The sequence below is a fragment of the Enhydra lutris genome, unplaced genomic scaffold, assembly GCF_002288905.1.
Source record: "Enhydra lutris kenyoni isolate GAN:26980312 unplaced genomic scaffold, ASM228890v2 scaffoldscaffold58, whole genome shotgun sequence".
In the NCBI taxonomy this organism is placed as follows: Eukaryota; Metazoa; Chordata; class Mammalia; order Carnivora; family Mustelidae; genus Enhydra; species Enhydra lutris.
Window position 1 is genome coordinate 7247312 of NW_019154142.1, and position 26280 is coordinate 7273591.

The 26280-nt window shown below is 38.1% G+C and overlaps 1 protein-coding gene across 2 annotated transcripts in view; it reads right to left on the bottom strand.

Moving 5' to 3' along the window:
- Positions 1-26280, bottom strand: part of LOC111158338 (AFG1 like ATPase) — a 236522-nt gene that overhangs the window by 160948 nt on the left and 49294 nt on the right. For both annotated transcript variants that reach the window (XM_022520315.1, XM_022520316.1), the window contains one exon: positions 328-379. In XM_022520315.1, coding sequence (XP_022376023.1) covers positions 328-379 — 52 coding nt within the window. The remainder of the gene's footprint in view (positions 1-327; positions 380-26280) is intronic.

Genomic DNA, 26280 nt, shown 5'->3' on the forward strand with positions numbered 1-26280 from the left:
TCAAACAGAAGTGAGCAATGAGATTCTGATTTATTTAAGAACCTATTTGTAGATGATCACCTTCCCTGAGATCAACTCAGCTTACACACTAAACAATGTCTGCACCCTAGCACGCTAAGTAATCTTGCTTTAAACTACTGTCACACCCTGTGAGAAGTAAAAATGAAAACTAAGATAACTACCCCCTTCTCCCCTACTCCCCCTTTTACTTTGCCTCATCCTATTCCCTAGCTGGTAGTGGACTGAGGGGTGGAAAGAGAAATATCCCTGAATGAAAGCCAGGAACCTCCTGTTTGGACCACTCAAAACTTACTTTAACACACTTACCAACATCTCCATAAACATACAGGCCCCTTGGAGGTTTGCTCCTTGAAAAAAGCTGCAAATTAAGAACAAATTATAAATCTCTAACATGGAAAAAATTAAATATCATCATATACATAGTGTTCCTAACTGTCAGATACAGGACTAAAATGGGCTATTGTACACAATAAGTACAAAATATTTGATGTAAAAGGCTACAAAGCCCAATTTACATTTTAACATAGGAGGTAAGAATCATATAGCAGCCCAGAGCAAGGGCTCTGAAGTCACATAACTTGAGTTTACATCCCCTACATCATTTAGTATATGTGCTGCCGAAGCGAGCACTCCCTACATCATTTAGTAACTATGTAATCTTTCCCCTCTTTCCTCAATGGGCTCCCCAAACAGTAAGAGCCTCCTCGCTCATTCCCAGCAAGCAAGAGAACTGAAGAATTTTTCTAGAGACACTGAATAGTCTCCTGGAAAACAAAACAAAACAAAACAAAACAAAAACAAAAAAACCTGAAGGTACTTATGTGTGGATTTCTCCCAAAGAAATAACTAGTCTCTATTAGATTGTCTTATGGTGGAGCACACCAGTCAACCAACCTCTTAAGATGGTACCTTCAGGGGCGCCTGGGTGGGTCAGTGGGTTAAGCCTCTGCCTTCAGCTTGGGTCGTGATCTCAGGGTCCTGGGATTGAGCCCCACATTGGGCTCTCTGCTCGGCAGGGAGCCTGCTTCCCCCTCTCTCTCTGCCTGCCTCCCTGCCTACTTGTGATCTCTCTCTCTGTCAAATAAATAAATAAAATATAAAAAAAAAAAAAAGATGGAACCTTCAGTTTGCTTGTTAGTATCTGAAAATGAGTTGACACATAAGAATCAATATAAACTCGAAAAGAAAAATGTCCAAGATGAAAATTGGAGACCAGAGCAAGGGTACAGAGGGGATAAAAACTCAGAAGAAACAGGGGCACCTAGGTGATTCAGTTGGTTAACCATCCACCTCTTGGTTTCAGCTCAGGTTATGATCTCAAGGTCATGAGATCAAGCCCCAAGACGGGCTGCACCCCCAATGGAGATTCTGCTTGAGTGTCTCTCTCTCCCTCTCCCTCTGCCTCTCCCCACTCTTAGCCTCACATATGCACACTCTCTAAAAATAAATAAATATTTTTTTTTAAACTCAGAGGAAATAGAGACTACACAAACAACAAAAGGAAAACTTCAAAATAAAACCATAATCTGGTGTGCCTGGATGGCTTAGTTGGTTAGGTGACCGACTCTTGATTTCAGCTCAGGTCATGATTTCAGGGTTACGGAATCAAGTCCCGCATGGGGCTCCATACTCAGTGCAAAGTCTGCTTGTCCTTCTCCTTCTGCTCCTCTCCCCACCCTTGCTCATGTGCAGGCATTCTCTCTCTCTCTCTCTCTCAAATAAATAAATAAAATCTTTTAAAAATAAAACTGTAATCAATATAATTAACATGCTGAGGAAAATAAGAGAAGCTATTAAAATTGTAAAGCAAGAACAAAATGCAATTTTGAAAAAGGAACATCAAGAACAAAAAAACATTTTGAAATTTAAAATATGGTAGCAGAGGGGCGCCTGACTGGCTCAGTCAGTACAGCATGTGACGCTTGATCTCAGGGTTTTGAGTTCAAGCCCCATGTTGAGAGTAGAGATTACTTAAAAATAAAAAAATCTTAAAAAAAATATGGTAGCAGAAATAAAATTCCAGAAAAAGGATTAGAAGATAAGCTTGAGGAAATGTCTCAAAAAAACACAACAAATAAACAGCAACAATAACAGATGGAAACTATAAGAATATTACTGGATTACTTCATCAGGAGGTCCAATATCTGACCAAAAAAAGAGAATTCCAGAAAAAGAAAATAGAAGAAGAAGGACAGGAGGAAATTATCTAAGAAATAATGCCAAGATTTTTCTCAAATCTGAAGGACTTGATTTCTAGATTGTGAGGAAAGAGTAAGGACCCAGCACAGGGAGGGAAATAAAACCTATACCAAGTCACAATCCTGAAATTTCAGATACCAGGGATATAAAGAACATCCTACAAACATCTGAGGTGGCCTTTGGAGAGGATGACAAAGGGGTAGGGGAACAGGTCACAACAGATAAAGACTTGAATAAGATTTCAGGGACAAAGATTTCTAATCTAATCCATCTAATCTATCCATCAAGTACAAAAATGCAAAATTGGCATTCCATACATAGAAGGTATTAAAAATACCTCCCCAACAGAAATAGGAACACCTTGGCTCCAGGTAAGACAGAGGATCCTGGAAAGGAATCCCCAGTAAGATGGAGGGTTGCTCTAGAAGCACAGGGACACAAGCAGATCAAGAAAGCAATCAAGTCTAGACCAAAAACAGGATGATGGAGGGCTCCAAGGAAGAATCAAAAAAATGGAACTTCTCTTTGCCTGATATTATTATCAACCCAAATAACCATCCTAAATTTTGGCTCACTTAGAAGAGTAACCTCCAAATTCTGCAACAGCTCCTAGACACCTGTGCAAAAGCCAAGGTAAACCAGGGCAGAGAGAATTCGGAGAGGGTAACAGCAGAAAGAAGCGAAAGTTATGCCACTTGGCACAAACCAGAGTAGTCAGGATTTTGCCAGGGAACATTCTCAAAGGCTATGATATAATCTAGTTCATAATGCTTTTGTTTTTTAATCTGTGGGCTCACTCCAACATATCTCAGAAACCTCTCCAGCTTTCCCGCTCCTCTTAGCTTTCTCTGCGAACCCAGGCCCTGACTCCAACACGCCCTTTCCCAAAGAACCTTCCCCATGGTTTAGGCAAAAGGATCTTCTTTGCTTTGATTCTGCCAGCTGGATGCCTTCCCTGTGTTCCTCTGCACATTAACTCTCCATCTATTCTTAAATCTCAACGGAAAACAGATTCTACTCCTGCCAAAACCTCTTAATTTGTTTTGTTTTAAAAATCTTATATGAGCCATTCTTGTACACTGGTTATTCTATTTTCAACTTGCCAGAAAAAAGCATTATGCTCTTAAATAATTTTAGAACAGTTCAAATTAGAAAACTTGCATAGAACCTCATAATCTCTAAGTATATTCTATGTATTAGAAATCTTTTGAAAGCAACATTCTGTATTCTGTGAAGTGTCAGAGTAATTCATAATTCTTCACAGCACATTTTGTAGGAAGAGTCCTCGGTCTGCTCTAGTACTATTCACATGATATCATTAATAAATGCTAAATAAATGAAGTTCAAGGCAAAAATTTAACAAAGATTGAGAAAAAAAGATGACACGGAGAGAATTCAAACAATGCTGTCCCAAAAAATATTATTTGATTCTATCTCCTGTTTTACCCACTCTAACGCAATTATCTTGGAAGGGAACATTTTAGCAAATATATTACACTATACATTACATAGATATTTTCTAATTATATAACTATAATTATATAACTGTAACATGTTAGATACCATCAACCTAAAGAATATATACTCCAAGTATTTTTACTTCGAGAGGTAAGCTAATTTTCTCCTAATTTATTTTCAGTCTACCAAAAATTATTGAAATTATGTCAAGGGATTTAAAAATCTGTATTTTAAGGGAGAAAATCAGAATTGAATGGCAAGTAAGATTATAAAATGATCCTACAGAAGTTTTAAAATTCTGTATTCATAGTAGCGAATTTGGGGAAGGGAAGGTTCACAGTTTTCTTCCAAATAACTAACTTACACAGGAACCCACATCATTTACACGCTCCTAATTTACATTTTCTCACAATTTACCCTATTTTTCAGTTCCATTAAACTTCCTTTCTTAATGTTTTAATTTCTAATATTTGTTCTTGGGCCTCAGAAAACTCCACCCTGGTATCATTCCTCAGTGTTGATACTCTCCATTTGCTTCTCCCCCACTGTCTTCTCCCTCCTGCTCTGCACCCCAGGAGGGCTAACCTAGCTGGCCCATTGCTAAATGGCCTCAGCCCTGGGACACATTACTTGCGGGAGATGGAAGGGAGGGAGCAGAGAAAAATGGGGCCATTCCTTCCTGTTCCCTCCCTGCCTCAGTGCTCCGTCTCTGGCAGAGCTGCATCCCTCCAGGACCATCAATCAGGCCTCACGCCACAGCTCCAGCCCACTCCAGGCTCCCCCTTCACCCCTCTATCCCTTGTCTGCTGTCTTAGGCCTGCCCTGCCCATGACTTAGTCATCATGATTCAGTCTTTATTTGAAACATCTGCTGTGAACGGTTTCCTGCCAGGACTCTGATGCACACCCTACCCTTAAAATGCACACACTTAAGCAAGACGAAGGCTTGAAACTCTGAACATGAACAAGTTTCTTTAATAAACAGTTGTAAGATTTGTTATGTTAGCTGTATCTTTGGGAATTAGTAAATTAGGATGACAGCACTGTCTCTAATGGATTTTTGGTAAGGATCCAATGACACTATATTATAGACTGTGCAAATGGTAAGTTTAAAGATGATGTTCAAAGGTAGTGGTAACCTACCACCTATCTCCACTGGTACAAAACAGAGCAGAAGAGCACTGGAACTGAACTCAAAAGATCTGGGCAAAAATATTGGTTCTGCTACTTATTAGCTTTGTGGCCCTGGGTAAGCCATATCAACTCAACAACCTGCCATTTCCTTATCTATTAGGTGCAGGGCAGAGCACAGGGGAGTTCCCACTCACTGCCCAGCTCTCTGTAACTAATCACAAGGTCCACTCACTCATGCTGAAGACTGCAAACTTCATGTTTTACTGATATCTGTTCCCATCAAAACCTAGGCTCCATAAAAAGAAAGAAAGAAAGAAACACCACGCCCTATAAGACACCCCTCTCAAAGATCCCAACACTAATATGCACTCAAACTATTTTCTATCTATTTAATAAACTATACCAAACACATAAAGAATATACATTTGTAGCACCATTTCACATATAGTCAATATAGTGTACTCCAACTATAGTGTAATAAAATTAGAAATTAATGATGGAAGGATGGCTAAAAATAAGAAAAATCTCATACTAAGAAATCAACCTTCCCATCATGTTCACCCAGACTTCGGAATATTGCTGAAACAAGTCTGAAAAGCTCTTCAGAGTGTACGCTCTCACCAGTCCCTTCCTATTGCCAGTAATTCTGTTTTACTGGTTAGTTCACTCTCTGTTTCTACAACAGTTCTCTGGAACCCTCTCAGCCCTCTTCAAGCCATACTACACTTCCCCCCATCACTTTCAGCAGGTGTCTCCTACTTCTTAGAGAGAAAAACAGAAGGCATTGGGGTGGAACTCCTTCAACTTCCTATTATTATATGAAATTGCAATCTGTCCCATATCTGCACTCATTTTCTCCTCTCTCCCACCTGTGACAAAGATGATTCCTCTTCCTATGTAACTTTCCATCAATTTCTGGATCTCAGTCATCACCCCTACACCCTTCCCAGGAAACATGTCCATCAAATTAAATGTTTCACTTCTCTTGTAATCCTTTTCAACAGCTTTATAAATGTGTTTCGGTGAATTTATTTTTAAAATCTTTAAGTGTAATGTCTTACAAGCAAGAGACAAACCCAAAAACTATAATGGAAAGGACAGAAACATTAAAGGCAGGGAAATTAAGCATTTCTGTTTGGAAAAAAAAATGCTAAGAACAGTGAAAAGGCAAGGAAAAAATCCTGCAATATTACAGACAAGAATTTGTTTCCTTAGTAAACAGGAGTTTTTATAAAACAATAAGAAAACAAACACAAGTGGCTTAAACATTTGAAAGAATACTTATTCTCCTTCACAATAAAAGGTGTGTTTTAAAATAACAACGAAATACACCATGACAAAAATCTAAAAGTCTGAGAGAATACAGTATTGTCAGAAATGTAAGGAGACAGGCAGGCTCACAAATTAGTAAGAATATGAATCGTTGCAATCTTTTTTTTTTTCATAGCAGTGAATTTTAATGTCCTCCCCTTTGGGGACGTCACACTGTACACTTTTGAAGATACCCCAAAAGTTGTCCAGTAATTCCACTTCTGGGTATTTATCCAAAGGAAATCAAAACACTAGCTCAGAAAGACATCTGCACCCCCATGTTATTGTGACACCGTTTACAACAACCACGACAGGAAAACAACCAAAGTGTCTAACAATTGAAAATCGATAAAGAAAATATATATGCTGGGGTAACTGGGATATTATTCAGGTATAAAAAAGAAGGAAATCTTGCCGTTTGTAACAACATGGATGGATCTTTAGGGCATTATACTAAGTGAAATAAATCTGGCAGAAAAAAAACATATACTGGGGTGCCTGGCTGGCTCAGTTGGAAGAGCCTGTGACTGTTGATCTTGGGATTGTGAGATCAAGCCCCGTGCTGGGTGTAGAGATTATTTAAAATAAAATTTAAAAAAAAAAAAGACATAAAACAAATAATATCACTTACCTCTGGAATCTAAAACAAAAACCAAAAACTAAAACTCCTAGAACTCTCTAGTCAGAGAGCCTCCTCAAGTTTAGGAGACTTACTGTAGTAACCTAAATCAAAGAAGGGAGGATAAGAAAAGCAGGTGTCAAAAGAATGTCATTAAAATTTTTTAAAACAGGGGCGCCTGGGTGGCTCAGTGGGTTGGGCCGCTGCCTTCGGCTCAGGTCATGATCTCAGAGTCCTGGGATCGAGCCCCACATCGGGCTCTCTGCTGTCTAGGGGAGCCTGCTTCCTCCTCTCTCTCTGCCTGCCTCTCTGCCTGCTTGTGATCTCTCTGTCAAATAAATAAATAAAATCTTTAAAAAAAAAAATTTTTTTTAAAACAATATGGCTAAACTAACAACTGTCTAATAAAGAAATGTGCTGTGGGGCACCTGAGTGGCACAGTGGGTTAGGCATCCAACTCCTGGTTTTGGCTCAGGTCATGGTCTCAGGGTCATGAGATCAGGCTTTGCACTCAGTGCAGAGTCTTCTTGGGATTCTCCCTCTCTCTCCCCACCATGCTTGGTCTCTCTCTCTCAAATAAATAAATGAATAAATCTTAAGGAAATAAAAGAACTGTGCTGATATCATCAATGTTTGGGGTCCTGGCTATTATGCATTTGGTGATACACTCCAAACTACTAAGTTTAGTAAAATTTATGTTTTGAAGTTTACATAGGCAGTATATAAAAGCCACTTTCCACCCAAAGAATCTTTTGAACATAGGATTTATATTTTAAAAAGTAAATATCCAATCATTCTATCAAAGTTTTATGAGACATAATCAAATGCAAAGTGTGAGTCCAAACACACACACACAGTCAAAGGAATATCTAGGGAACAACTAATGAAATTTAAATGTGGGCTTCATATTTAGGGTTGCAAGATAAAATACAAGACGCCCAGTTAAATGTGAATTTCAGAGTAACATCAAATAATTTTTAGTATATGTATGTCCCAAATATCGCAAGAGACATACACATACTAAATAAGTATTATTTATCTGAAATTCAAACTTATTTTGATATCCTGTATTTTTCTTTGCTAAATCAGGCAACTTATTTTAGATAGTATTACTATAACAATGTTAAATTTCTTGGGTGTGATAATGGTAATACAGTTATGCAAGAGGATGTCCTAGTTAGGAAATACATAATGATGTCTTTAAGGGTTAAGTGTTATTATGTTGCAACTTTCAGATAATTAAAGAATATATATATATATATATATTTAGAGAGAAAATGGGGCAAAATGTCAATCATTCATGAATTTAAGTGTATTGTTGCAATTTTTCAAAATAAAATGGGGAAGGGAATTCGATGAGTCCAATATGGCAGAGGAATAGGAAACCATATGTTCCTCTGGTCCCAGGAATCCAGCTAGGTAGCTATCAAATCATTCTGAATGCCTGTGAACTCAACCAGAGATTGAAAAGCAACCACTTTCTGTAAGGTAGGAGATGTAGAGAAGTGAATCTGAGGTGGTAAATGGATAGATAACCCTGGGGGGGAGGTTACCATCAGCCAGCAATGCAAAGTGATATAGTTGCTGAGTGCAAAATAAGAACTTTAAAAGTCTGCTCCTGTGAGGGACAGCCCTGCCTGAAAGACGTTCAGGTGGCAAAGCAAGGCAGACTCCTAGGTGGGACAGCATGGTCTCATAATCCCCAGGGACACAGGAAGACTGGGGATGCCTGAGTGTAGCACAGCCCCCAGGCATGGAGTGGGAAAGACAGCTGCAATCAGTGAGCCCAGAAGTGAGCTCTGTTTATGCCATAAATTGCCAACCAGCATGTTAGCACCACCACTTTCCAAGCAGGGGCCCAGCAAGCAACAGAATTACCAAAAGACCTCCCCTACTTTCCCCAGGGACAAACGGTGCAGGTGCATGCCACAGGAGTTTGCAGGGTTTGGAGACTCTAAACAGGATCACATGCCTGAGATAGAAATCCTTGATCACAGGCTGGGTGAGCATGGAGTGCAGAGACCAGGAAGACGGGAGTGATGGACTGCTTTTCCCTAAGGATGCACTGAGGAGTAGGGCCCCAGACTTTCAGCTCTATGGCTGGAGACTGGGAAGCTGCCATTTTCATTCTCATCCCCTAAAGAGTCTCAGAAAGCCTTCAGGGAACAAACACCACATAGAGCAATCCCAAGTACCTTACTTAGCCTGGCCCCTCTGGCAAGGGCAGTGCAATTCCACCGAGACAAAGACACCTGAGAATCAGCGCAACAGGCCCCTCCCTGAGATCAGCAAGAACATCTGGACAAGACCAAGTTTACTGATCCCACAGGACTGCAAAACTCCAACGTTAGGGCAAAAAAATATATAGAATACATGAATTTTTCCCCATGATTCTTTAGTCCTTCAATTTTAATTTTTTTCTCTTTCCTTTTTCAACCAATTTATCAACTCTTTTTAAAAATTCTTTTTTAATTTTCTTTTTTACACTTACATCTTATCCTTTCATTGTATTTAATTTTATTTTTGTATATAGAAGTTTTTCTTTCTTTACAATTTTGGGATGCAGTTTCTTCTGACAGACAAAATACACCCAGAATCTAGTGTATTACTCTGTTCTCTTCACCTGTTTGATCATATTCTTTTTTTTTCTTCCTTTTTTTTTGTTAGAGTCTTTTTAAATTTCCATCTTTATACTTATATTCTATCCTTTCAAAGTAATTAATTTTGTTTTTGTGTGTGTGTATATATATATATATTTTTTTTTTCTTTCTTTACAATTTTGGGATGTAGTTTCTTCTAACACACCAAAATATTCTCAGGATATGGTGTATTGCTCTGTTCTGTTCCCCTGTTTATACTCCTTTTTTTTTTTCTTTTAATTTTCATTTTTACAGTTACATTCTATTCTTTCAATTTATTTAATTTTATTTTTCTACATACATAATTTTTTCTTTCTTTATGATTTTGGGATCTAGTTTTCTAACAAACAGACCAAAATATACACTGGATCAACTGTATTGCTCTGTTCTATTCAGCTGTGTGATTATATTCTCTCTCTTTTTTTTTTTTTATTTTTTTTTCCAGTTTCAGGTCTCTTCTGATTTCGTGTATATTTCTTTGGGGTCATTGTTGCCATTTTAGTATTTTGTTCTCTTGTTCATCCATTCTTCTCTGGACAGAATGAAAAGTTAGAAAAACTCACCTCAAAAAAAGAGAACAAGAGACAATACTGACTGCCAGGGACCTAATCAGTATGGATATAAGTAAGATGTCAGAAGTAGAGATCAGAATAATGATTACAAAGATACTATATGGGCCTGAAAAGAAGACACTAGAGAATCCCTTTCTGGAGAAATAAAAGAACTAAAATCTAACCAAGTCAAAATCAAAAAGGCTGTTAATGAGATGCAATAAAAAATGGAGGCTCTTATTGCTAGGATAAATGAGGCAGAAGGGAGAATTAGTGATAAAGAAGAGCAAATGACGAGGGTGCCTGGGTGGCTCAGTGGGTTAAAGCCTCTGACTTCGGCTCAGGTCATGATCCCAGGGTCCTGGGATCGAGCCCCGCGTCGGGCTCTCTGTTCAGCGGGGAGCCTGCTTCCCTTTCTCTCTCTCTGCCTGCCTCTCTGCCTACTTGTGATCTCTGTCTGTCAAATAAATAAATAAATAAAATCTTTAAAAAAAAAAAAAAAGAGCAAATGACGGAGAATAAAGAAGCTGAGAAAAAGAGAGATAAACAACTACTGGGTCATGAGAGGAGAATTCAAGAGATAAATGATACCATAAAATGAAACAATATTAGGATAATTGGGATTCCACAAGAAGAGGAAGGGGGGATGAAGGTATATTAGAGCAAATTACAGCAGAGAACTTCCCTAATTAGGGGAAGAAAATGGGCTTTCAGGTCCAGGAAGCACAGAGAACCCCCTTCAAAATCAATAAAAATAGGCTAAAACCTCAACATAGAATAGTGAAACTTGCAAATTTCAGAGACAAAGAGAAAATCCTAAACACAACTCAGGAACAAGAGGTCCATAACCTCAAGGGCAGAAACATCAAACTGTCAGCAGACCTATCCACAGAGACCTGGCAGGCCAGGAAGGATTGGCATGATAATATTCAGAGTGCTAAATGAGAAAAATATGTAGCCAAGAATACTCTATCCAGCAAAGATGTCATTCAAAATAAAAGGAGAAATAAAAAGCTTCTAGGACAAACAAACTAAAAGAATGTGATCCCTGAACCAGTTCTGAAGAAATATTAAAGTAGATCCTTTAAGTGAAGAGAGAGCCCAAAAGCAACAGACCAGAAAGGAACAGAGACAATACATAGAAATAGTGACTTTACAGGTAATACAACAGCACTAAATTCATATCTTTCAATAGTTACTCTGAATGTAAATGAGCTAAATGCCCCCAATCAAAAGACACAGGTATCATATTGGATAAAAAAGCAAGACCCATCAATCTGCTGTCTGCAAAAGACTCATTTTAATCCACTGAGCCACCCAGGTGCCCCGCAAAAGACTCATTTTAGATGCAAAGACACTTCCAGACTGAAAGTGAGGGGGTGGAAAAGTCATTTATCATGCTAATGGACAGGAAAAGAAAGCTAGGGTAGCAATCTTTGTATCAGACAAATTAGATTTCAAACCAAAGACTGCAATAAAAGATGAGGAAGGATACTGTATCATAATTAAAGGGTCTATCCAAAAAGATCTAACAATTTGTATTTATGCCCCTAACATGGGAGCAGCCAATTATATAAACCAATTAATAACAAAATTAAAGAAATACATCAATAATAATGCAATAGTTGTAGGGGGCATTAACACCCCACTCACAGCAAGGAACAGACTATCTACATAGAAGATCAACAAGGAAATGAGGGCTTTAAATGACTCAGTGGATCACATGGACTTAACAGATATATTCAGAGCATTTCACCTAAAGCAGCAGAATACATATGCTTTTTGAGTGCATATGGAACATTCTCCAGAATAGATCACATACTGGGTCACAAATCAGAGCTCAACCAGTATGAAAAGACTGAGATCATACCATTCATATTTTCTGACCACAATGCTATGAAACTTGAAGTCAACCACAAGAATAAATTTTTGAAGTACCACAAATACATGGAGGTTAAAGAACACCCTACTAAAGAATGAATGGGTCAACCAGGAAATTAAGGAAGAATTTTAAAAATTCATGGAAACAAATGAAAATAAAAACACAACTGTTCAAAACCTTTGGGATGCGGCAAAGGCAGTCCTAAGAGGGAAATACATAACAAGACAAGCCTTTCTCAAGAAACAAGAAAGGTCTCAAATACACACCCTAACCTTACACCTAAAGGATCTGGAGAAAGAACACCAAATAAAGCCTAAACCAAGCAGAGAGAATACAGATTAGGGCAGAAATAATAGAAATAGAAACCAAAAGAACAGAGCACATCAACAAGACCAGGAGCCAGTTCTTTTAAAGAATTAGTAAGATTGAAAAACCCCTGGTCAGAATTATCAAAAAGAAAAGGACCCAAATAAATGAAGGACCCAAATAAATAAAATCATGTCACAACCAACACTGAAGAAATACAAACAACTATAAGAACATATTATGAGCAACTATGTGCCAATATTCCAAATTAGGCAATCTGGAAGAAATGGATACATGCCTAGAGACATATAAACTATAAAAACTGAAACAAGAAGAAATAGAAAACCTGAACAGACCAAAAATCAGCAAGAAAATTGAAGCGGTAATCAAAAATCTCCCAACAAAAAAAAAAAAAAAAATCTCCCAACAAACAGGAATCCAGGGCTGAATGACTTCCCAGGGGAATTCTACCAAACATTTAAAGAAGAATTAATATCTATTCTTCTGAAGCTATTTCAAACAACAGAAATGGAAGGAGAACTTCCAAACTCATTCTATGAGGCCAGCACTACCTTGATCCCAAAGCCAGACAAAAACCCCTACCAAAAAGGAGAATTACAGGCCAATAACCCTGATGAACATGGATGCCAAAATTCTGACCAAGATTCTAGCCAACAGGATTCACCACGACCAAATGGGATTTATTCCCGGGCTGCAAGTGTGGTTCAACATCTGTAAATCAATCAATGTGATACAATACATTAATAAAAGAAAGGACAAGAAACATATGATCCTCTCAATACATGCAGAAAAAGTATTTAACAAAGTACAGCATCCTTTTTTTATTAAAACTCTTCACAGTGTAGGGATAGAGGAAACATACCTCAATATCATAAGAACCATAATATGAAAAACCTACAGCAAATATCATTCTCAATGGGGAAAAACTGAGAGCTTTTCCCCCAAGATCAGGAACATGGCAGGGATGACCATTCTCACCACTGTTACTCAACACAGTATTAGAAGCCTTAGCCTTAAACAACAAAAAGAAATAAAAAGGCATCCTAATCAGCAAAGAAGTCAAATTCTCACTCTTCACGATGACATGATACCCCATGTTGAAAACCCAAAAGACTCCACCCCGAAATGGCTAGAAATCATAGGATTCAGCAGAATATAAAAACAATGCACAGAAATCAGTTGCATTTCTATACACTAACAATGAGACAGAAGAAAAAGAAATTAAGGAATCAATCCAATTGAGCATTGCATCAAAAACTGTAAGATAGCTAGCAATAAACCTAAGCAAAGAGGCAAAGGATCTCTACTCAGAAAACTACAGAACACTCATGAAAGAAACTGAAGAGGACACAAAGATTGGAAAAACATTCCATGCTCATGGATTAGAAGAACAAATACTGTTAAAATGTCTATGCTACCTAGAGCAAACTACACATTCAATGCAATCCCCATCAAAATCCAATGCAATCACCATCAACTTTTTTCACAGGGCTGGAACAAATAATCCTAAAATTTGTATGGAACCAGAAAAAAACCCAAATAGTCAAAGGAATGTTGAAAGAAAAAAAAAAAAAAAAAAAAAAACAAAGCTGGTGGCATCACAGTTCCGGACTTCAAGCTCTATTATAAAGCTGTAATCAAGACAGTACAGTATTGGCACAAAAACAGACACACAGAAGAATAGAGAACCCAGAAATGGACCCTCAATTCTATGGTCAACTAATCTTTTGACAAAGCCAGAAAGAATGTCCAATGGAAAAAAGACAGTCTCTTCAACAAATAGTGTTGGGAGAATTGGACAGCCACATGCAGAAGAATGAAACTGGACCATTTCCTTACACAATACACAAAAATAGACTCAAAATGGATGAAAGACCTAAATGTGAGACAGGAATCCATCACAGTCCTAGAGGAGAATTCAAGCAGCAAACTCTGTGACCTCAGCCACAGCAACTTCTTGCTAGACACGTCTCCAAAGGCAAGGGAAACAAAGGCAAAAACGACCTATTGGGACCTTATCAAGATAAAAAGCTTTTGCACAGCAAAGGGAAACAGTCGACAAAACCAAAAGACAATGACAGAATGGCAGAAGATTATTTGCAAATGTCTTATAAAGGGCTAGTATCCAAGATTTATAAAGAACTTATCAAACTCAACACCCAAAAAAACAAATAATCCAGTCAAGAAATGGGCAGAAGACATGAACAGACATTTCTCCAGGAAAGAAATACAAATGGCCAACAGACACATGAAAAAAATGTTCAACGTCACTTGGCATCAGGAAGATATAAATCAAAACCACAATGAGATACCACCTCACACCAGTCAGAATGGCTTAAATTAACCACTCAGGAAATGACAGACGTTGGCAAGGATGCAGAGAAAAGGAAACCCTCCTACACTGTTGGTGGGAATGCAAGCTGGTGCACACACTCTGGAAAACAGTACAGAGGTTCCTCAAAAAGCTGAAAACATAGCTACCCTATGACCCAGCAATTGCTCTACTAGGATTTACCCCAAAGATACAAATGTAGTGATCCAAAGGGGCACGTATACCCCAATGTTTATAGCAGCAATGTCCATAATAGCTAAAATATTGAAAGAGCCCAAATGTCCATCAACAGAGGAAATAGACAAAGACTGTGTGGTATATATATATTTATACACACACACACAGACACATAAACAGTAATGAGTAATGGAATATTACTCAGCCATCTAAAGAAATGAAATCTTGCCATTTGCAGTGATGTGGACAGAACTAGATGGAACTAAAGGGTGTTATATTAGCAAAATAAGTCAGAGAAAGACAATTAGATCATTTCACTCATATGTGGGATTTAAGAAACAAGACAGAGGATCATAGGGGAAGAGAGAAAAAAATAAAGCAAGACAAAATCAGAGAGGGAGATAAACCATAAGAGAACTCTTAATCATGGGAAACAAACTGAGGGTTGCTGGAAGGGAGGGGGGATTACTGAGCGATGAACATTAAGGAGGGCATGTGATGTAATAAGCACTGGGTATTATTTAAGACTGACGAATCACTGACCTCTACCTCTGAAATTAATAATACATTTTATGTTAATTAATGAATTTAGATAATAAAGTATATATTTAAAATTTTTTTAAGTTGGGGGAAAATGTGGTGATTAACTACTAAATTGCTTTTACTTTTTTGGTGAATTGCTTTCACTTTTGAATCAAGTCTAAAATTATTCTAAAAGTATCTGCATATTTACATTTCAGATGAGTGCTTTTGAAACTGTTGCCAAAAGTATTCCTTTAACTGCTGCAAAGTAAACATTTGTCATCCTCATTCGGAATATTGTGATTTAATCATTTTAACTTATGTTTTATTCCTTATATTAACATTTCAGTATTAAAAAGTAATCCAAGGTGACTCCCATCAAACTCATAATTGAAACAGCATGTCCTCCACCTTTCTGGGTTACTATCCACCTGCTACTCCAGCATAATTTCCATTAGGACAATTAGATAATAAGGGTGGTGCTTTAAAATAAAAAGAGTTGTTTTCAATTTGTTTAAAATGCAGGAATACCACTTTTCCTGTTTCCCCCCACTCCCCTCATCATTCCATTATTATCTCCAAAAATGATAGAATCAGAGACAATGATTCCAGCTGGAATGCTGAGCATAATTACATCTTTTAAAAACTAGCATTATATCATTCTCAACATAGACCACTTTCTGATAAAAGTAGATCACTTCAGGGTTCTAAGAAGATCTTTAAAAACTAAAAGACTGAACTATATGTTAGTTCTCTTTAAATAAAAATTCTCTTTAAATAAACATCTTCTTTTAAATAAATGCCTTCAGCTGAATTGCGAAAGAACCTTCGTAACCTAAAGTACACCAATCTGTTCAGTTTACTAGTATAATTAAGCCTATTTAAGTATCTAAATAACTAGCATGTGTGTATAGTGGGTGAGCTTAAACTTGAACAACTAGCATACGAAATGGCTCAATTTCTGATTGTAACAGAGTCTGAAGATGCAAATGACTTTTTAATGCCTCACGCATTCAAGCAACAAGCATTTGTAAGTGTCTCTTGTGCCACTAGGAGACAAATGACAGGAGGCAGTTTCTTTAGCCAATCTTCCATGTTTGGCTCACTCCTGCTGATATTCTGATTCTGGACTGGCTTGGACAAAGTTATACTAGGTGGGATCTATTCCAGTCCACTAACTAGTTCAGATGGATGTCCAAGACATAAGCATAATTCTCAAACCAATCTGGAATTCATCAAAAAAAAAAAAAAAAAAAAAGTGAAAATATCCCTCATTCTGAACCTGGTTGAGGTTCTGAATTTGAGGAATTAAAGTGATCTTCCAGGCTTCTCCTGGATTATCAAAGAACTGATGCTACAGAGGGAATGAGAATCCAGACACATCCACAGAGAGGCAAATGGATATAGACACCCATAGAGACACCAACACTCTGAGACAGACACACAGACAGGCAGACAGCAGAGAGACTGACAGCCTCCAGAGTCAGCAGACGTTGTTTTGTGAATCTTCAGGGATGGTTTTGTTATTCATTTTTCATGTATTCTGCAAACATGGATTGAGGACTGAGCACCTACTTTGTACCCAGCAGTAAGCTGGGCTCTGCAGACCTAAGATAGCCAGAAAACAAAGTATTTCCTAAAGGAGTATGTGGTTACCAGGTGGGCAATAGGAGAAGAATGAGATAAAAGGATGGAGTGAAGGGTAGCCAAGGCAGACCCAGAGGCAAGAGAAGGTTGGGGTCTTGCCGAAGATCTTCAAGTAGTTTGTCACAGCTGGTGGTTTCATTAACAAGCAGAGAACTAAGACTGATGAAGCTGGCAAGAGGCAGAGACCAGGTTCTCAAGGACCTTGTAGAACACACTGAGTTTGTACTTCCTCTTGAAGGTACTGATTTTGTACTTCCTCTTGAAGGTACTTAAACAGAAGAATGGAACAGTCAGATTATGTGTTAGAATTATGGGTCTTGATACATTGGTGAATACATTGAATGGGAGAAAACTACAGGCAAGGACACTGCCACTCACATCTGCTCCACAGACAAGGCATTCTAGTTGCCATGTAAAAATGTGGTCCAGGAAGAAATACTTGTGGGGCCATTTGTGTCATTCACCAAGGCAAAGGCAACTGAAGGCAGCTCTGTGGTGGTCTCTGTTGCCATGAAGGAGGTATAGACTGCCTTGGAGCTGTGCTTCAGATTTCTCTTAGAGAAACTGACCTGGCATGGCAGTGTGGCTTGAAACATGGGTTCAGATCCCAGTACGTCCAACATTTCCATGAGAGATGAGGGCACGGGTTGCGATTGCTCAGTTTTTCTTCTACCACCTCTTGTTTCAGAATAAAGGCTTTCACTCAGTAAAAAAAAAAATGTATAAAGCAAAATCCATTTACTATTCAACTTAAGAAATTAAATGAAGGCAAATATCTAATTCTTGAAAGGCTTAATATGGTTAAAAGGGAATAACTTCTTAGAGTTATCCTTCAAAGATGATGCCTTCACAGAGAATCTTCTGGAACAGCAAATGTGAAAGCAACCAGTGAAGAGCTTCAGAGGGACAACTCTGAACTTCAGGCTGAAATAGATTTTGTGAGAAAACAACTGAAATTAAAAGGAAAATCTAAACAATTCAGAATCAGATTAACTGGTGACTTTACAGGAACAATGAAATTACTAGAACACAAATCAAAATATCACATCACATGGCTTTTCCAGTTAGAGTGTGCCCTTCACCCAAGAGTTGGCCTTCATCTGCAAAGAGATCTCTCCCACTACTTAGATTCTCACCCTTGCTACCATGCTTTCCTCCCCACGGCTTCCTCCAAACCAAAGGCCTTGTTGCCAGTGCATCTAAGTGAACATTCTTAAAATGGAGACCTCAGTTTTCTTACTCCACGAATACTTTTTTTTTCTCTTAAAGATTTTATTATTTGCTTGTCAGAGAGAGATCACAAGTAGGCAGAGAAGCAGGCAGAGAGAGAGGAGGAAGCAGGCTCCCTGCCAAGCAGAGAGCCCAATGCGGGACTCGATCCCAGAACCCTGAGATCATGACCCGAGCGGAAGGCTTAACCCACTGAGCTACCCAGGCGCCCTCCATGAATACGTTCTGCCAAAGGATTTTCCTAGCCTACCATCTATCAATCCTGATTTTCCTTTTCTATGTGCTGAACTTTCCCCAATCCCCACATCCTGAAAATGATAGGATTGCCTTTAGGTTTCATTCAGTCTTCACAAAAATCTACTGAACATTCTGAATCTGAGAAATCTGGGACTTCTTTTTGTCTCTCTTCAAATTTAATTTTGAATTCTCAACCTTAGTCTCAAATATTGCTATTATTTAATAACACAAAGGGAAGCTTTACAGAATGGTTCTCAGAAGTCTTTTATAAAGTATTTATTAATCTTATTAAGCATTATTTACATTTTATTCTCTGTAGATAGTAAATATTGCATTTAATAGTAAAACTTAATAATGATTACAAGAATACTACTAAATTTATTTAATACTGAAACAGTCACATGACCAATTCGGGAAGTGGAAACATTTGATATGGTAAAGCCAGTATCATATGCCTACAGCAGTATCTTCATTTATTTTAGTAACACAAATGTGAAAGCAATTTGAATATATTTTTAACTGGCATATTTTTGAACATGTTGAACAAAGTATTTTAAATATAGTAACATTGATCCTTCTCAGGAGTACACAGTTAATACACATAAACTTAAATATATGAATTTGTACCATATATTTTCGTGGGTTTTATGCTGTTGATTTTATTTTTAAGTTTTTTTTAAGGTTTTATTTATTTATTTGCCAGAGAGAGAGAGCACACAAGCAGGGGAAGTGGCAGGCAGAGGGAGAAGTGGGCTTTCTATTGCTAAAATTCCCATATGCTGTTGATTTTAATGTACATATCCACGTTTGGAATCTGGTCCTTCAAGAGTAAATCAATAGTACTTTGGGGCACCTGAGTGATTCAGTCAGTTAAGTATCTGCCTTTGGCTCAGGTCATGATCCCAGGGTCCTGGGATCAAGTCCCGCATCAGGCTCCCTGACCAGCGGGAAGCCTGCTTCTCCCTCTCCCTCTGCCTGCCGCCCCCTCTGCTTGTGCTCTCTTTCAAATAAATAAATAAAATATTTTTTAAAAATAGTACTTTGATTCATAAAATTTCCTTATAATTGAGTCATAATTATAAGCCACAAGTGAAGTGATAATACAGAATAAATTTTAAATCCTTTTATTTAGTCAGCTCTCAAAGACTGTTCCCGTATGTATTTCATACCCACCTGAATTTTTATTTAATTCACTGAGTTGTAACTGTCTATGATCATTTCTTCTACTGAGCAAGGTATGACTGAAATCAGAAGCCATGACTCTTATGGGCTTCCAGCACGAAGCCCAGCACAACGTGAAGACCAACTCTCTTTTTGTTGAATTGAACTTATATATAACAATCCAGCATCCTCCAAAAAGCAAAGGGATACATTTTCTAGCTAAGCATGATAGAGTTTTCTATAAAACTAAAAATCATTTGCTTTTCCCAGCTATGTAATAGAACTACTTTCCCCAGTGCCCACTGTGGAGATTTATTAATTCTCTTTTAAAAGACAAGAAAACATTTAGCTCATTATTTGTCCAGTACCTGAAAGGAGTACATTACTCAAAAAAGACAAAATATTACTGAATGTAAGTTCAGATTAAATCCAACATTAAATGAACACATATCCACACATACAGATTCAGAAACATCTGGCATTCATGAAAAAGATTTAAGGTCAAAAAAATTCAGCTTATGAAATTTCAGGAAAAAATTTCCATGGCTGAAAAGTCTAAGGTACTTTCTATGCCTTTCTGAGCTCTGTGCTAATAATTCCCCTTCCTCAATCTGTTTGTAAGAAACAAATGCTGAACAAGTCTAAAATGACATTATCAAGTTGTAATTTCCTCAAAATGACTTAAAACAATCCATTGAAATAACTAACAATTACACTAAAAAATATTTTTATTATAGAATACAATAAACAGGCTAAATTGGATAGAATATTAAATAACTAGTTACCTACCACCCAACTTTATCAAATCTTTATATTTCGACATACTTCAAAATTTTAGTAAAACACTAGGTACAGCTGAAGCCTCCCTTTGTGTCCTCTTTCCTCAGCGTTAACAATCCTGATTTTGGGGGCACCTGGGTGGCTCAGTGGGTTAAAGCCTCTGCCTTCAGCTCAGGTCATGATCCCGGGGTCCTGGGATCGAGCCCCACATCGGGCTCTCTGCTCATCAGGGAACCTGCTTCCTCCTCTCTCTCTGCCTGCCTCTCTGCCTACTTGTAATCTTATAAAATAAATAAATAAAATATTTTCTTTAATCCTGATTTTGAAATCATCCCATGCTATGCAACATTCCATTTCAGCAATACATTCTGATTTATGTACCCATTTTTGTGGCATCTGCTTGTTATGCCCCAAAAACAGATTCTTCATCCATTCTTCTATTCAGTTTTTTTCCTATTTTTGATAGTTCTTTATACATTCTAGAAAACAATATAGTCATTTTTGATGCAAATATTTTCTCCCAGTCTGTGTTCTGCCTTTTCACTTTTCCTATGACGCTTTTTCTTGGCTAAAAGTTTTAAATTTTAGTATAACCAAATGTATCCATCTTTACCGTCAGAATTTAGGCTTTCATCACCATTTTTCTTCTTTTTTTTTTCTTCTTTTGAAATAGAGGAAAGACAGCAAGTGAGCGTGCAAGTGGGAGCTGGGGGAGGAGCAGAGGGAGAGGAACAAGCAGACACTGCACTAAGCATGGGGCCCGACGCAGGGCTCCATCCCATGACCCTGAGCTCATGACCTGAGCCAAAACCAAGAGTTAGATGCTTAACTGCCTAAGCCCACCCAGATGTCCCTAGGCTTTCATATCTTATATAAGAAATTCTTCCTTTTCTCACTCAGGTTCATAAAGATATTCCTCTATATTTACTCCAAGAAAGTTAAGTACAGGACATTAATTCTATGTAATTTAGTTTATGAGAAAAAAGTACTTAATTTTATTTTACTTTTCACATAATCAATTGTCTCATCCTTGTTTATTGACTATACCATCTTTTCCCCCACTCTGATTTTCAGTGCCACTTTGATGGTGTATCAAGTCCTCATGCAAGTTCCAAACTTTCTACTTTGTCTTGTCTGTCTATGTAATGGAACACTGAGTGGTTCTGTTGACAAGAGGCAGGAATATATAAAAAGAATATATATATATGATGATAGATATAAAAGATATATAAAAAGTGGGGCACCTGGGTGGCTCAGTGGGTTAAAGCCTCTGCCTTCGGCTCAGGTCGTGGTCTTGGGGTCCTGGGATCGAGCCCCGCATCAGGCTCTCTGCTCAATGAGGAGCCTGCTTCCCCCTCTCTCTCTGCCTGCCTCTCTGCCTACTTATGATCTCTCTCTCTGTCAAATAAACAAATAAAATCTTTTTTTAAAAAAAGATATATAAAAAGTAATGGGAAATTAGATTGGAAAGCTAGACTAAGACTAAATACAGTTCAAACAGAACCCTGAATATAATTAATTGTTGCCAGCCAGCCTTCAAAATCTGGTCAGACAGCAGTCATCTAGAGCAGGAATCAGCAAATCATGGCCTGTGGACCAAACTCAGCCTGACACCTGTTTTTGTAAATAAATACTTGTTGGAGTACATTTACTTATGTACTTCTGTGACTGCTTTGACTACAGTGGTAACACTGAGGGCAGGACAAAGATCACATGGCCCCCTAAGCTAGAAGGTTTCCTACATGGTCCTGGAAAGAAAATATTTACTAACCCCTATCTAGAGCTCTGACTATAATCTCAGCACGATGCCTCTTCACAGCCTATGTTATTTTGCTTTCATAACCAAAGTAGTCAGCTTTGGCGGATGAAGACAGAAAAAAATTCCAATCCTAAACATTATGAAATAGGGCTACAGCCTTTCTTTTAAATTCATTTCAAAGGAGGGCACCTGGGTGGCTCAGTTGGTTAAGCAACTGGCTTCAGCTCTGGTCATGATCCCCGAGTCCTGGGATCGAGTCCCACATCTGGCTCCCAGCTCCGCAAGGACTCTGCTTCTCTCTCTGACCTTCTCCCCTCCCATGCGATGATCTCATGAGAGATCACTCTCTCTCTCTCTCTCTCACTCAAATAAATAAATAAAATCTTAAAAAAATAAATTCATTTCAAAGGACTTATTAAAGACATTCTCATCTATGTTGATGGCATAATTTAACCTTAGGAATTATGACAAAACTTAAAATGTAATTGAATACATTGGTTAATTATTCTAGAGAGAGAAACAGGCCTATTATACTGTTTCTCAAATTTCAGACTTTCAATGAGTCTGGGATGTATTAGTCCTCAAAAAAACAAGGTTTTTTCACTCCTGATCTCACTTCTTATAGACAATGCCATCCTCGGGTTAGGATATAATGCTTTTGCTTCAGTTGTCAGAAAAATCTGATAAAAGAAACATTTTTTAAAAAATATTCCTGGTCGGGGCGTCTGGGTGGCTCAGTGGGTTAAAGCCTCTGCCTTCGGCTCAGGTCATGATCTCAGGGTCCTAGGATTGAGCCCCCATCGGGCTCTCTGCTCAGTGGCGATCCTGCTTCCTCCTCTCTCTCTGCCTGCCTCTCTGCTTACTTGTGATCTCTGTCAAATAAATAAATAAAATCTTAAAAAAAAAAAAATTCCTGGTCTTGGGGTGCGCCTGGGTGGCTCAGCTGGCGGGACATGTAATTCTTGATCTCAGGTCATGAGTTCAAGCCCCCACACTGGATGCAGACACTTAAATAAATTTGTTAAAATTTTCTGGTCTTTAATAAAACTGTAGCTATAGATATTGTCCATTTTATAGTCAACGTTGCTTACAATTTTCTAATGGATAAAGGGTTCAGGGAAGCTTTACCTCAATCATGCTGCTCGACCTACTTTACCTATAGGAAATGCCAGTTCTAAGAAGAGGAATGGAGAGAATCAGTGCTCAGGCCCTTAGATGGAAGAGAGAAGGAGAGAACTGAGGATAAACAACAAATAGCTTAGTCCTGGGTTAATAATTAAAGGCATTTAGACTAGGCCTCCCACATCTCCTAAAAAGCCACAACTAACATTCCAGGTATCCTGTTCATAGCCCCCAGGTGCTAGAAGTCAGAACAGGGAAAGCAAGAAGACCTTAGATTAGCTGACTTTAAAGGCAACACTGGTCTTTCCCATGTGACGTACATACTGTTCTTGGGACGGTAAGCAGAGGTATCCAAATAAAAAATTATAGGATGTAAAAGGAAGTTGAAAATAATTTCCTATTAGGGAAAAACTAAAAATTGTTTTGTAGAGAGCAGGAGGAGAAGGAAAGGAATATTATGCCTTCCACTCCTATTCCCAAGCCTCTTGGGCTATGATGTTGCCTCCCAAGAGATGGAAAAACCTGGCTACCTGTATAGCCTGATTAATGGAAACAGAGACTTGCAGAGTAGCTCCACACTCTAATTCTCTCCCTCCCTGACTCTAGGAATGCTTGATTTGGCTGTGTAAAAGTAATTCTAATTATAGTGATTTACATGAACTACTTACCATTTATGCCTAATTATCTCACAGCACAATAACAATTATGCATACATTACATGTGTCAGATTAACCTGGTTGTAAGTTTTATTTGATAACAAAGGTAAAGTGTTCATAAATGCTCATTCCTTACAGTTTTTGCCTCTAAAGCATGGTCATCTGCTCATAACTCTTTCAAATTTTTATTAGAGGGAACACTGTTATACAGATAGGTAAAAGCAGCCTCATAGACTGGTGCCAGTTTTATTCTCATCAATAATTCAGACATGTTGTAAAGGTGCATTTTATTTTAGTATTATACCTTAGGCTTACAGCAAGCTCCTTAGGAGTACAATGGCAAAAAAAAAAAAAAAAACGAACATTCACTATAATGAATGTTTAAATACCTGCATTAAAAACAAATGCACAGGGGTGCGTGGGTGGCTCAGTAGGTTAAAGCCTCTGCCTTTGGCTCAGGTCATGATCCCAGGGTCCTGGGATCGAGCCCCACATCGGGCTTTCTACTCCGAGGGGAGCCTGCTTCCCCTTCTCTCTCTGCCTGCCTCTCTGCTTACTTGTGATCTCTGTCAAATAAACAAATACAATCTTAAAAAAAAAAAAAATGCACAAGGGGCCCCTGGGTGGCTCAGTATGTTAAGCACCTGACTCTTGGTTTCTGCTCCAGGTAGAGACTGAGCCCTACACTGGGCTCCATACTTAATAGAGAGTCTGCTTAAGATTCTCTCTCCTTCATGCTCTGCCCTTCCCACTTGTGTGTGCGCTTGCTCTCTCTCTCTCTCTAATAAATATTTTTTTTTAAGATTTTTATTTATTTATTTGTCAGAGAGAGACACAACGAGAGAGGGAACAGAAGCAGAGGGAGTGGGAGAGGGAGAAGCAGGCTTCCGGCTGAGCAGGAAACCCGATGCAGGGCTCGATCCCAGGACCCTGGGATCATGACCTGAGCTGAAGGCAGACGCTTAACGACTGAGCCACCCAGGCGCCCTATAAATATTTTTTTTTAAAAATGCCCAAGGGCCCCTAAATGGCTCAGCCGGTAGGATGTGCAACTCTTGATCTCAGGGTCATGAGTTTAAGCTCCATGGTGAGCATAAACCATATATTAAAAGAAACACACACACACACAAATGCCCATATTGCTAAGTGAAATATGTCAGACAAATGAAGACAAATGCTGTATTTTCTCACTTATATGCAGAACTCTGAAAAAGCCAAATTTGTAGAATGGTGATTACTGCAGCTGGGGGTAATGACAAGATATTGGTCAAAGAACACAAACTGCCAACTATAGGATAAATAAGTTCTGGGGATCTAATGCACAGCATGAGGACTAAAATTAACCATATTGTGGGGCACCTGGGTGGCTCAGTCAGTTAAGTGGCTGCCTTCAGCAAAGGTCATGATCTCCGGGTTCTGGGATCAAATCCCACATCAGGGTTCCTGCTAAGTGGGGAGTCTGTTTCTCTCTATCCCTCTGCCCCTTCCCCCAATGCTCGTTCTAATAAATAAATAAAATCTTTTTAAAAATAAATAAATAAATAAAATTAACAATACTATATTATAAACAGTATGGAGGTTCCCCAAAAAGTTAAAAATAGAGGTACCTTATGACCCTTCAATTGCACTATTAGGTACTTATCCAAAGGTTACAAACACAGTAATTCAAAGAGGCACATGAACTCCAATGTTTATTGCCCCAATGTCCACAATAGCCAAACTATGGAAAGAGCCCAGATGTTCATCAACAGATAAATAGATAAAGAAGATGTGATATATATACACAATGGAATATTAGTCATCAAAAAGAATGAAATCTTGCCATTTGCAATGACATGGATGGAATTAGATGGTATTATGCTAAGTGAAACAAGTCAGTCAGAGAGAGACAATTATCATATGATTTCATTCATATGTGGAATTTAAGAAGTAAGACTGATGAATATAGGGGAAGGAAAGGAAAAATAAGACGGAAACGGAGCAGGAGACAAACCATAAGAGACTCTTAATCATAGGAAACAAAGTGAAGGTTGCTGGAGGGGAGGAGGGTGGGAGTATGGGGTAACTGGGAGATGGGCATTAAGGAGGGCACTTGATGGAATGAGCACTGGGTGTTATATGCAACTGATGAATCATTAAATTCTACCTCTGAAACTAATACACTCTATGTTAATTAAATTGAATTTAAAAAAATTTTTGTAAATACTGTATCATATACTCAAGAGAAGTTAAAATAGTAGATCATAAATGTTTTCACCACAAAAAAAATGGCAATTATGTGAGAGGATAGAGATATTATTAACTAACCTTATTGTGGTAATCATTTTGCAATAAATGAGTATCAAATTATCATATTGTATCCCTAGATCTATAATTTCTCAATAATCTTAGAGAAAAAAATAAAATCATAAATCTTACTTTCCAAAATCAACAAATCTAAAAATAAAGTTCTCCTTCCACTAAAAAAAAGACCTAGTAGCCCAAGGTTTACTTCTCTGATACTTGGCATATCAGTGT